The sequence below is a fragment of the Peromyscus eremicus genome, chromosome 4 (assembly GCF_949786415.1).
Source record: "Peromyscus eremicus chromosome 4, PerEre_H2_v1, whole genome shotgun sequence".
Classification (NCBI taxonomy): Eukaryota; Metazoa; Chordata; class Mammalia; order Rodentia; family Cricetidae; genus Peromyscus; species Peromyscus eremicus.
The window spans coordinates 57,543,593-57,557,824 of NC_081419.1; the positions used below are offsets into that span (position 1 = coordinate 57,543,593).

At 38.4% G+C, this 14,232-nt stretch overlaps 1 protein-coding gene across 1 annotated transcript in view; it reads right to left on the bottom strand.

Annotated features, from left to right (window-relative positions):
- Positions 1 to 14,232, bottom strand: part of Cerkl (ceramide kinase like) — a 108,098-nt gene that overhangs the window by 64,140 nt on the left and 29,726 nt on the right. Inside the window, exon 2 of the mRNA XM_059260785.1 lies at positions 7,779 to 8,021. Coding sequence (XP_059116768.1) covers positions 7,779 to 8,021 — 243 coding nt within the window. The remainder of the gene's footprint in view (positions 1 to 7,778; positions 8,022 to 14,232) is intronic.

A 14,232-nucleotide genomic window follows, 5' to 3' on the forward strand; every position in this document is an offset into this window, starting at 1 on the left:
CTCATGTGGTCTTCATTTACCATGGTCTCCTATTCCTTGTTCTCCCTCTCTGTTGTTGATCCAGCTGGGATCTCCCGCTCCCCCAAGCTCTCTTTCCCTCGACCCTCGCCCTTCACTACCCCCACTCATGTCCAGGCTGTTCATGTAGATCTCATTCCATTTCTCTGTCATTGGGTGATCCCCATGTCTTTCTTGGGGTCCTGTTTTCCAGGTAGCCTCCCTGGTGATGTGAGTAGCAGTCCAGTCATCCTTGTTCCACATCTAGTATCCTCCTATGAGTGAGTACATACCATATTTGTCTTTCTGAGTCTGGGTTACCTCACTCAGGATGATTTTTTTCTAGATCCATCCATTTGTCTGAAAATCTCATGATGTCATTGTTTTTCTCTGCTGAGTAGTATTCCATTGTGTATATGTACCACATTTTGTTTACCCATTCTTCAGTTGAAGGGCATCTAGGTTGTTTCCATGTTCTGGCTATTACAAACAATGCTGATATGAACATAGCTGAACAAGTGCTCTTGTGGTGTGGTTGAGCATTCCTTGGGTATATGCCCAAGAGTGGTATAGCTGGATCTTGGGGGAGATGGATTCCCAATTTTCTAAGAAATCGCCATATTGATTTCCAAAGTGGTTGTACAAGCTTGCATTCCCACCAGCAGTGGAGGAGAGTTCCCCTAGCTCCACATCCTCTCCAGCATGAGGTGTCTTCAGTGTTTTTGATCTTAGCCATTCTGACAGGCATAAGGTGGTATCTCAGAGTTGTTTTGATTTGCATTTCCCTGATGATTAGGGATGTTGAGCAATTCCTTAAATGTCTTTCAGCCATTTGAGTTTCCTCTGTTGAGAATTCTCTGTTTAGTTCTATAGCCCATTTCTTAATTGGACTGTTGGGCATTTTGATGTCTAATTTCTTGAGTTCCTTATATATTCTGGATATCAGCCCTCTGTCAGATGTGGGGTTGGTGAAGATCTTTTCCCATTCTGTAGGCTGTCGCTTTGCAATCTTACCAAAAGCAATCTACAGATTCAATGCAATCCCCATCAAAATATCAACACAATTCTTCACAGACCTGGAAAGAATAATACTCAACTTCATATGGAAAAACAAAAAAACCAGGATAGCCAAAAGAATCCTGTACAATAACACAATCTCTGGAGGCATCACGATCCCTGACTTCAAGCTCTACTGTAGAGCTACAGTAATAAAAACAGCTTGGTACTGGCATAAAAACCGACATGTAGACCAATGGAATCGAATTGAAGACCCTGACATTAATCCGCACACCTATGAACATATAATTTTTGACAAAGAAGCCAAAAGTGCACAATGGAAAAAAGAAAGCATCTTCAACAAATGGTGCTGGCAGAACTGGATATCAACATGTAGAAGGCTGCAAATAGATCCATATCTATCACCGTGCACAATACTTAAGTCCAAGTGGATCAAGAACCTCAACATAAATCCAGCTACTCTGAACCTGCTAGAAGTGAAAGTAGGAAGTAGTTTTGAACCCATTGGCATAGGAGACCACTTCCTAAATAGAACACCAGTAGCACAGACACTGAGAGAAACAATCAATCAATGGGACCTCTTGAAACTGAGAAGCTTTTTTAGAGCAAAGGATATGGGACTCGTTTTTTAAGCCACAGCAGGAGGTGGGCATCACATGATCTTTACTGGACAGAGTGCTCACACGGAATTGGGCTTTGATGGTAATATAGAAATAAGAAAGTGGCTATAATACTCAGTTTTTACAGGTGTTGACGATGCACACTTATGGCAAAAACATTTAAAAGCGACATACAAGACTTTAGTGTCTAGTTGACTGATCATTAATTAGTCTTTTATTTCTTTTCTCAACACCTCAGAAGACAGATGTACTTCAAATATAACAACTTTACACACTAAAAACTTTGTCCCTAAACAAATTAAGTACTGCCAACTAATATTGTGTACAACTGAATGTCTATCTCTAGCAGTCCTTTAACAGATAACAGTGGTCGTTATGAGGGTCCTGAGTTCGATCCTCAGAACCTGCACAATGGAAGAAGAGTACTGAGAAGTCTTACAACTTGTCCTCTGGCTTCCATACATCCACCATGGCACATGCATCTATGAGGTTGTGCGCATGTGTGTACATACACATGCACACAAATAAATGCAAGTGTAAAGTTTAAAGTAATCTTTATGATATCAGCTTCTTATGTTTCCTTCTAAGTACATCATTTCTCATCATATCAAAAGTAAACCTTTATATTATTTATTCTCCACCTAAGACAATTCTGCCTGGTTAATTTAATCGTGTGTGTGTGTGTGTGTGTGTGTGTGTGTGTGTGTGTGTGTCTATGATTTGCCTATACAAGATAATGTAAGCACTAAACAAAACAGTTTTAAGAAATGTTTGTTTTTCTTTTTTTTTTTTTTCTCAAGGAGCATACCATAAGAAGATCAACTTCATGTACACAGATTTGAGGTAATAGCAAACTAAGGGGAATTACTCTTCTTAGGAATAAAACTAGATATTTAAATACTATTTCTGTTTTCTTTGTGCTTCATATCTGAAAGCTTATTTCAGCTATTGCAATAGTATTGCAGGCTATACTGCTAGAACAAAACAAATAAAATAAATATGGCTCATTTATATTTTCCTGCCTTGTGAAATTAGCATTTAGATATGAAACTGAACAGTAATGACACCAGAACTAAATCTCCCCAATGTGTGCTAAAAATGCCATTACTTGTCTCTATTAATTGGAAATAGATTAACAAGCCCTAAATATATCAACAAAATTTAATAGTCATGTTCTATAAGAGCTCTTCTACCTTTTGCTCATTCCTTCTGCATTTTCTCCTAAAGTTTTTTTTATATTTTATTACATAAATTCCCCTGTGAATATATATTTATATTTAGTCTTTGATTGTTTTTAAACTATATACTATCACTTTCCAAGCATGCCTTTATTCCTATAACAGTGACTTTTTTCTTTACTTCCTCAGTCATTGCTCTCAAAGTGCTTGGAGTTTCATCCTCTCTAGAGGAAGAGGATATTGTAACATATTCCTAATTGCCCACATCAGGACACCTTTCCTTGGAGCCAATCAAAGTCCTGATTCCACTGTACCTACTCATTTTTCAAGTCACTTAGCAGACACTGTTAGAGCTTTTTTACGTTTGAAAATGTATTGTTCTTGTTTCTATAAGTTTCTGTCCATTTTGAAGGTCCAAAATGTCACCTGTGAAGCTGTCTCAGGTATACACTAGGAGGCCCAAGGATATTCATTCAAATCTAGATTACCATTTCTAAGGAAAAGCTTGGATCAGGGTCCAATGGAGCTTTCAAATCACATCACTAGGAAACTCAAATCTGTAAAAATAGAATTGTGCCCTAATGGTATGAAAATGGACATATCTAGTATATACACATACTATGTTTAAAGCTGTGCATATTTATCTTTGCAACACGTACATATTTGAAGTTAGAAAACACTATGCTAGACCACTTTTGATATAATGATGACAATCATTTAAAAAAAACTTTAATTCTCGTATCAATGACTATGGTTTGCATAAGTTTGTTTGGTGTCTTCGTTTTACATTTGATCTACTTTGAAAACAATATATTGTCTTATCTGTCTCCAGGGCAAGAAAAATTTGAAGAGTACATCTCCATTTTTAATTTTCTTTATTATTTTTACTATGTGTAACTGTGGGGTTTTTTTGTGGGGTACAGGAGCAGTTTGTGCATTTCAGTGCAAATGTCAGCAGAGGTCAGATGTGTTGGATCCCCCAAAGCTGTAGTTATAGGCAGTTGTGAGCCTGCTGGCGTGGGTGCTGGGAACTGAACTCAGGTTCTCTTCAAAAGCAGCAGATGCTCTTAACCACTGAGCTGTCTCTCAAACCCCATATATCTTTCTTTTTTGGGGGGGGGGGTTCTGTTTGTTTCCAACACAGAGAACAGAATCTGTGCATCATGTGTGTTGCATGAATGAATCATATTGCCTACTAGTTACAAAACCATGACAGTTTTTCTATGACTGATGTTGAAAAGAAGCTGGGCCCACACCTCTAATCCTAGCAATGGGGAGGCTCTGAAGGAAGAACATGAGCTCAAGGTTAGCTTGAGCTATGCAGACCGAGTCTCAAAAACACAAATAAAACAGTTAAAAGATTCTGTACTCAACTATGCTCAGAAAATAGGGTCAAGAGTGAAACTAATTGACTTTTAGATAAAAAGAAAAAGTTCTCTTTTATATTTATAAACCTGTAATTATTTAGTCAATGTTAATTAGTTTTCAAATCTCAAGTATTTGATATTGCTTTCTTCCTCCAGCTACTACTGCCAATTTTCCTTTAAAAATTATCACATCTTATTCCTTGCTCAGATTCCAAGTATAATTGTTCATATTTAGAAATAACACACTGTCAGAACTATATAAAACTGTAATTGTTAGATTAATTAAGACTAGAAGACCACCCACTTGAGCCTTGAATGTCTCCATGTTTTTCTCGTTAGAAGAATAGGAGGGAGGTGTAAGTGTTGGCAATAAAAGAAAAATTCTACTTGCTCAATCAAGATGAAATTTAAAATAATTTTGAATTCGATGCCATTTTTAAGAGAAACTTGTTTTTACTAGCAGACCCAGTTAGAAGTAAGGACTTTGTCCCTGGAATTAAAATATGGTTATTTAATATTTACCTAAAAGTTATACACATTTTTGATATGCAAAATTTCAGTCACCTCCCAAACTTTTATCGACAAAAAAACAAAAACAAAAGCAAAAAAAACCCAAAAAACCCAACTCTTTAGAAAGGGAATACTGGGCAGTGGTGTAGGCAATGAGCAATCACTCTGTGCCAAAACTTAAGCGCTCTGTCAGAGGCAGGAATGTTGGATGTAAAGCAGAGAGAACTAATTCCAAGGAAAGATCAGGAGGAGTTGGGCAACAGACCGTAGCTCTCTGCCTGGAAAGGACACAGGGCTTCTACCACTCACGGAAGAGAACTGGAGCCAACTGTGTTTCATCCTCAGATGACAGTTTAGTGAATTCTTGAATTATATAGATCTGAAAAAAGGAGGGACCATTAGATTGTAAGCTGGAAAAGGGAGATTTTGTATGATATAGCTGGCAGAGAGCTTTGTAGCCTCAGACATGCCTTTGTGCATGCTGGAGATGATGCAGACGGCCTCCAATGGGATAAGAAGACCCCTAACTAATGCTCTGGGTCCCTGGATGCAGAGATGGAGCAGATGCTTTCATCTTCTTTAGGGTTCTTCACTGTCATCAGAGGCCTTCAACCCTTATTGTCTTGCATTGGTTGGTTTTAGAAGTCAATCTATTTGTTTTCAATGAGCCAAATAATTCTGTACTCCAGGAGCAAGCCAGAGAAAATGACCCTACGTAGCTCACTGTTTTCTACTCTTCTCTAAATCAAAAGTTCACAGTGAGATCCCCAGAGGATGTTTGGCAAAGATGTGTAGTTTATTCATCTCTGTAATTTGACTAGATTTTTAACCCTAGATCAAGCTAAAACATCATTCGTTAAACTAAATATTTGGACAGTGTTTTCAGAGGTATTTTGTTTGAGTTTTGACAAGTCTCTCTATTCCTATAAAATTGCTTTTACTAAATTGAGGTTTGCTCAGACGTCCTCTGCTTACTTGCTGTTGACTTTATGGGTGAGATATATTGAATTTGCCCCAGCAAGCTCTTCATAAGCCCTCTGGGAGATTTCTTAGACCTTTAGCACAAGAAAGAGCTTCACTCTCCTAAGCAAATGACACACTCTTAATTTACCGACTATCTAAGCCTTTTGAATACCTTCTATTGTTACTAAACTTAATTGAAATCTTTTGGGAGAAATTTGAAATAACAGCTTTGAAAAAAAATAATTCATTACAATGGATTCTTTCTAGTTACAAACACACTTTTGTTGTTGTTGTTTACAGAGAGATGAACCAAACACCGGCCTATGTATGCTTCCCTTCTCTTGGAAGGCAGGTCCTCTAAAGATCCCAAAGGATCTGATGAGGAAGCAGACTTTCCCAGGCTTACAGCAGTCACTTCTGCTTATCAGCTACCAGCAAATGCTTCGCTTCGCAGCTATCCACCATAGGCCAGTGTGGGTCCATATGAGATTCTGGATCAGTGTTGCTGGGGCTAGAAGCTCCTGACATCACCATGACCTGCTTTATATCTGGTATCCAATGTTGTCATCCAACCCCAAACTGTAACAACTACTCCAGCTACTTTTGCACTGTTCAACCTGATAAAATATTTAAAATGGGTCAATGGGAAAATAGTCTCTAATCTCCAAATAAGACAATTTAATTAGGTAAGTTCTATACATTTGAAGCACGTGATACTTAAGACTTTTAGCATCCAGATATAAAAATGTCACTTAAAAATTTCAAAAATACTGATTTCATTACTTGACATACGCTCACGAACATACTCAGACATTAACCTTCCGAAAAATCTACCCCAAGCTAGACAACTCTCAATAAGTAAAACACATAGCAATTTACAGATTATCTTTTTTTTTAAATCTTATTTTCAAATGCCCAACACAGAAATGTACTTTGCTAGCAATGTGTAGATAGGAAACAAGCTCAACAGAAATGTGAGTTATGACAATAAAGATACTTCTAAAAATAACTCAAAGGGCTGGAAAGGTGTGTCAGCAGGAAAAGGCACTTGCCCTGGGAACCTGACCACCAAAGTTCAATCCCCAGAACCCACATGAAAGTGGAAAGAGAAAACCGACTCCTCAGAGTCATCCTCTGACCTCCACATACGCACTATGGCATATACATCTACACTCACATACCACGAATGCACACACATATAGAAATAATAAAATTTAAAAAATTTAAAACACAATTAAAATAAATCATTTAAAAAAAATTCTCAGGCAACAGGAGGGATGATGGCTCAGTGGTCAAAATGACCCGGGTTTGGTTCCCAGCACCCACAGGGCAATTCACAAACCTCTATAACTGCAGTTCCCGGGGATCCAGTGCCTCTTGTGGATTCCATGGGCATTTTATATACATGGTACACAGATATCCATGTAGACAAAGTACCCGTACATATGAACAAAATAAATACATGTCTTACTCAGAATTACTAAAACTTCATAAATATGGCTATTCAAAAGTTAATTTGGAATTCATTTTATAAGATTGGGATTACTCAGATGCTATCAAAAACCTAAAAATAATACTCTTTGTGGATACTTGTGCAAGAATGCTGTACCAAAGTTGTACCAAATTAATTTGATAGCATATTAAAAGAACTATATGCCATGATAAAGTGAGATTTATTCGTGAATGCAGGGATAGTTAAATACACAATTATCCGTCACTGTACTATATCAATCACATGAACAAAATAAAAGGAAAATTACATGATTTTCTTAGCTGACATTATAGAAGCCACCTAACAAGATGCAAGATCCCCTCATGATGAAAACAACAGACTGAAAACAGAAAGGCACTCTCATGGCACAATCAAATGTTCCTCTTGCCCAGAAAAGTAACTTGCGGTTTTAAATTTTTTAGTTTTTTATTTTATATGTATGGGTGTTTGGCCTGCATGTGTACCATGTGCATTCCTGGTGCTTGTGAAGTCCAGAAGAGGGCCTCAGGAGTTAGAGATGGCTGTGAGCCTCTGAGTGACCACTGAGCCACCTCTCCGGCCCCTGACATGAGATGTCACTTACCTATATCAAAGAAGCCCATGTTCGTTAAAAACCCCTGTGGTGAGCACTTACCTTCCAGAATTTTCTTGAACTCTCTGAACCATATGTCACAGTGGTCTTCACTCAAGTTAATGAGATCAAGTGTAGAATCCTTTAATTTGTTTAGTTGTTCCTTCAAGCAGATGAAGAGGGTGATGCCCAGCAGAGTGCCTTTGCCAGGCTGCTTCACAGAACAGCGCCGCTTCAGCTTTACAGAAAATATGTCTTCAAGTTCTAGGGACTCTCCGCTGCCCAGCTGATGACACTTGGAACCACCTAAAAAGGAATTAAACTCTCAGCCAAAACCATTGCTTCCCCGTTTTGATGCATGAGAACTATCTGGAACCCACAGAACCTAAATCAGTTATGACCTTCAGAAACTTCAAAGCACCCAACATATAAATAAATATACAAAGAACCATAGACAAAGCAACATTTTAGTAACAAATTAGCAGCATGACAGTGATTCCAAAATACTGAAAAAGTGAAAAACACTGACTTTGCTCATGGACATGACTCTATGATGGCTTGTGAAAGTAAAGGAAACACATATTACCTCTAAAGTCACAGGTGTGCATACGGCAGGAAAGCAGAAAGAACTATTTAGGGGGAAGCAGGGGATAACAGGAAGATGGTAGAGAGGATGGACAGAAGACAGTGGGGGCAATGAGTGAGAAGGATAATTTTATATATATAGTTATATTAATCTATACACATACATGACTTTGTATGCTAGCTTTAAATTTTATTTAAAAATAAAAAATAGATGGGGTTGGAGACATGTCTCAGAAACTGACAGTCTTTGTTCTTATAGAGCCTTCACAATGCCTTAATTCCAGTTCCAGGAGCTCCCATACCCTGTTCTGGCTTCTATGGGGGTCAGGCATACATGGAGTTCCTATACATATACATGCAGGCGAAACATTCATACACATAAAATAAAAATAATATTTTTTAAAAATTAAAAGTATATACATTTTAAAAAGATACTTTAAAAATCATGGCATGGAATTTTTATGTTTGTCTCTGACTATGGGTCAGAAAATAATTGTGGTAAAGGAGCTCTATTTACAAAGCTTACACTTACAGAAGTGATTTATACTTTGAAACTCAACTTCTGTGTCTGACTGTGAAGAAGAGTAGAGACTGGTGCTGTGGGATGTTCTGTATGTTAAATGTGTTGCTCTGATTGGTTAATAAATAAAACACTGATTGGCCAGTAGCCAGGCAGGAAGTATAGGCAGGACAAGGAGAGAAGAGAATTGTGGGAACAGGAAGGCTGAGGCAGAGAGATGCTGCCAGCCACCACCATGAAAAGCGAGATGTAAGGTACCGGTAAGCCACGAGCCACGTGATAATGTATACGAAGAAGCACAGTTGTGTGTGCACGTATGATTCGGGAGAAGAGCCAGCATGAGGAGTGCTAACACATAGGAAGGGCAGGAGTTCTGGAGCAGCCAAAGGCAGAGAAAGACTCTTTCAGCAGTGTCAAGAGTTCCTGAAGCCTGGGAAGAAACTTCCCAGTGAAGATGGGTGTACTCTGCAGCTTTGATTGCCAAGACTTCCTCATAAGCTTCATCAAGGACTGTGGCCTCCTCTCCTAACCACCCAATAAAGTATAGCCTGACTGCCCACTGAGCACATGGAAGCTCCTGAAAAAAAAAAAAAGGAGAAGAAAAATCTCTTTACTCCATGATTAGGCAGCAGGAAGATCAGGCAGACCCAAAGTCCATTTTTCAAACCTGTCACTCTCAGAAGGCTCAGGTTTCAGGCCTGGCTGCAATCTAGTGCTCTAATCTGTCAGTGACTTAAGAATCAACACTCTCACAGTATCAGTTCCATGGCCTTTTCTCTGAGCATCCAGACATTGTATGTCATAGGAAATAAGACAACCATATTACGACAGTCACCACCCAAACTGATCAATAGAGGGAACCTGTTTGACCCAAATGCCTTTACAAGTGAGTCATTCACACACACACACACACACACACACACACACACACACACACACACACTTTCCTATAGACACCCATCAAATAACCGCTCTCACTCTGCTAGACTTTTCTCTAGTACAGACTTCTCAAACTCCCAGTCTCAGGATGGATTTTCACATGTAAAAGATCAAAGGACCTCGCATAACTTTCGTTTCTATAGGCTGTATGTATCTGCATTGACTGTTTGGGAAATTAAAACTAAGTCACTTTAAAGTACACAAATACAAAGAATGCTTATCATCGCATTTGCTTCTCCTAGCCATCCAGACATTCTGGTTAACTGCTTAGGAAATAAAAGACATAATTGATGGTGGAGGCAGAGGGAGAACTCAAACTGTAATTATAGGCTATAGCACAATGTATTTACAAGATTCCAAAGAATCAACTTAGTCATTAGACCTAATGAAAAATGCAGACGAATATGTCTATATCCAAGAAGACTTAATAGGAAAATAGAAATCCCATACAAATTAGCATATTATATCTTTGAATAAGTTAGCAACAACTGATGCCAGAATTGAATGAAGGAGGAAAGCCATTCAAAATTTACTGAAAGACAAACTGAATAAATGGAGATACATTACGTTCCAATCTTGCAGGTCTACAATCTCACTTCAAGAATATTTATCATACAACTTTAACCAAAATCTCAACAGAAATTTTTAGGTTTCAGTGAGCAAGGAACCAATTCAAATGATTTGCAAGTTATCTTGGACTGCATTACCTAGAGAAGGGTTCTGCAAACAATGAAGACAATTGCCTGCCCTGGCAGGTATAGTTTGCAAAATTGCAATAATTTCAATTCTAGAAACAGAAACAAGTGGACCAGAGAAACATGTCTGTGCATTTGAAAATTCACTAATGTGACAATAGTGGGATCTAAACTAAGTGGAAATGAGTGAAGGTTGGTTGAGAGCTAATTAATCATTTGAAGAGACAAAGCCCCATTTCATAAATTACAGCAATATTTCTAGATCAGAAATTTATATAACCTTAAGTTTGAAATGTGTCAAGTATACCAAGACAGTCAGACAGAGAGATCAAGTTAGCTGGCCTAGGAATTATTTAATCACTTTAAAAGTCCTAAAGATTCATAAAGAAAAATCCGGAAGAGAGCAAAGGCCAAAGAGAGTCATTTGCAATACTTTCATGGAAAAGTACATAAAAGACTCAAGCAGGCATTCCACAAAAGAAGGAATGCAAATCGACCAACAAACATATGAAAAAGTTCAACCTAATTAGTAATCAAAGAAATGCAAATTTAAACAACAAGACACCACTCTGTGCCTTTGGGATCAAAAATAAGGCTGGGTGATGGTATAGCTAAAAGGAAGCAGCCTTGGTGCTGGCAAGAATGCGCAAATGGGTAGCTGCTGCGGGACATGTCGGGAGTATGTATCAAAAGATTTCCAAATGTTAATTGCAGCAGTATTCATAATAGCAAAACTATCTGAGGCCATGGTAGTACCCTTCAGTTGGAGGATGGTAGATTAAATCATGGCTGCCTTCTGTAGCTCTTAATTGAACGAGTGTCATTGGTGTGTCCCCACCAAGAAAGACATTGACACTAAGAAGAATGAATGTTTGCAATAAAAGCAAATTACACAGTTGTGGGGGGGGGGGGCGCACACGCGGAGGGGGGGGTTTGATCCCACTTACATAATACTCAGAAAGAACCCAAGAAATAGCCACAGAAAACAGCTAACAGCAGTTACCATCTAAGGGAGATAAGATCGGGAACCTGAGATTGAGTTTTTCTTGTAAATCTTCATTAGCTTTGCCTTTCAGTAAACAGCAGCACATGTAATTTTAAGTGTAGAAAGGAAAATATTGGAGGCATGATGGCTCAGTGGGGAAAGAGGCTTGCCCCCAAGGCTGACAACAAATTCTGAGCAAGTCCTGAAAATTGTCCTCTGACCTCCACCTGACACCCTCACACGTACACCCTGAAGGAAGAAAGGAAGAGATCGAGGGAGGGAAAACGCTTTTGTATGCATGGTTTTGATTCAGGAATTTATTTTTCAGATTTTATTCCAAAAGAATGAACAGTAACCACAACTGAAGTATAAAGAAAGCTCACCCACTCGTTGTTTAGATAAAACCTGGAAACAAGTTAAATGTGCAATAATAGAATGTGGGTTTCATGAAACACACTAATGTAGCAGAAGACTGTAGCACAACCAAAATTTAGCATTTTGATTAGACAGGGGTCCAAAAACACATCTTTGAATTCTGGTCGCTTGGGTTTTAAATGTTTTTATCTTCAAGGCTTTGGCCTAAATGTTTTATCATCAAAGTAGGTGGTGCTTAGCTGTACCTTTTTATTTGTTGAAGTTTGCAAGCTATAAGCAAGAGATCTGCTGGCTCTGGAAGACAGAACACCAGCCTCCTAGATGTGAGGTTAATGAAGGTCTCCCCCACTTCCCTGTGGAAAGCCCTCGGGCTAGCCTTAGGAAAGGCTAAAGGTTCTGGAGACTATCTGATGGGATAAACTGAAAATCTTAGCTCATTATTTCTCCTCAACCTCCACTCCAGGACACCCTTTGGACACTCTCGGGTTATACAAATTATTTATAACACAACTGAGTAAAAAGAACAAAAGAAAACAAACAATGTTGTAAAAAGAAGTGGTGATTCTGTGAAGACTGACTACCTGTCTGCATCTCTGTAAGGATTATTTTAAGAATGACTTGGATTCTTTTTATTCTACAAATGAATCAGAAAAGGGCTTTTGAAAACGAGGAAACTATTTTAAGCGCTGAACAAAAGGGTTAGATCTTAAATCTCTACTTGGGTTTCCTTCTCCTGAGGGGATGGGCTGCTTCACACTGGCCACTCCTGGGACAGTATCAATTTCTGACACAAGGAAAGCAAATGTTTTCGTAATGACATGTGAAAGCCATATTTCCATGAAAAACCTGACACAACCGGACTGTAAAGAAGAGCTCAAAGTAGCAGCAGAAGCAGCACTGGTTTCTTGGCATGTGTTTTAAATACAGCTTTACTTCCACCTTAAGGATACATGGTACCTTTGTTGGGAAAAACTCTGGAGTCAAACTTTATTTATAATTCATATTTGACATCAGGAGATACAAATACAGAAACAATCTACGGAGACACTGCTTTCAGGCTGCTAATGTTAGCTCCTCACACACCATGTTCGGCTCTGCTTGGTGGCATGTGGCTTATTATTTGAAATCTATTGGCTCGTTAGGATCATATTGGTTGTTGCTAGTCGCTTCAGAACACTAACTGTCCTCTCACATTACTTACAGAGATACTGGGACCATCTGTTCTTGCAAGGGATTTAAGTATGCGTCTATTGGATAGCACGCTATTTATTTAATTCAGTACCCACTTCCTATTGTATCTTCTGGGGGGGAGGGGGAGCCAATTTAATTACAGGGAATAAAGATAACCTTTCCTGGCAGGTTACCCTGTCACCATGAGAGCAAAGCAGGACTTGCTCAAAGTGGGTTACAGGGGTGAATAAGGAGAGCAAAGCCAATGATACTTAAGGATATTGAGCAAAGGTTTAACAAAAATAGGACAGTGAGTGGCACTTTTAAAAATATGACTGTAAGCCCAGGGCTTGTCTGCATCAATCTTGGCACATCTGCCTGATGCGGACCGTAAACAGGATTAAGGCTGGGTTTATCTGCCTGGTGCTAATTGTGCTCATACTTCCCGCACATGTCCACTTTTTAAAACACTGTCTGGAAAAAAAAAAAAAAGCCAGCCAGCCTGCTGCATAGATGGCCCCCACAACACCCTGGACACACACACACAGTGTTTTAGATGGTTAGACAACGTGACGCCTAACAGGTTTTTTTTTTTTTTTTTTTTTTTTTTTTTTTTTTGGCTCTTCAGAATTACTTATCTAATCCCCTAATTAAAAATACAAAATTCTGTTTGAATACACCACATACTGAGATAAATCTGTGAAGCAAGGGACCAATAAATTTGAATACACTCTAATTGTAAGAAGAAAACACAACGTAATTGTTAATAATCAGGTTAAACTAGGGTTTAGACAAATAGGGCCGATCCTGTAGTCGACTGAGAACCCGCCTCAATGCATTGCTCTCTCGGAGAATGTGGCAAAGTGTTTGTTAGCAGGGATGCTCAAACACCTAAACACACAGGCATGGCAAAACAGAGCTATGGAGAACCAGTATCCTTGTCTAGTAGAAAGATTAGGAAACTTTCATCTTATTTTGAGAGAAAACAGAAATTTCCAATCCACTACTAATCTCACATTTTTACTAGATCAAATTTAATATTAATGATTATTTTCCTGCTTGTGGGTTTCTTCCAATTATTTATTTCTGTCAAGTGTTAAGCACCTCAAATATATCTCTTAAGATTATAAACATTTGAGGCTGTAAAGACATTTTTGCATCAAGTTCACAATGAACTAATGGAAAGTCAAGAAAATTTAAATATTCTTCTGTTGCTTGGGTTTTAAAATACAGATAAAAATGCCAATT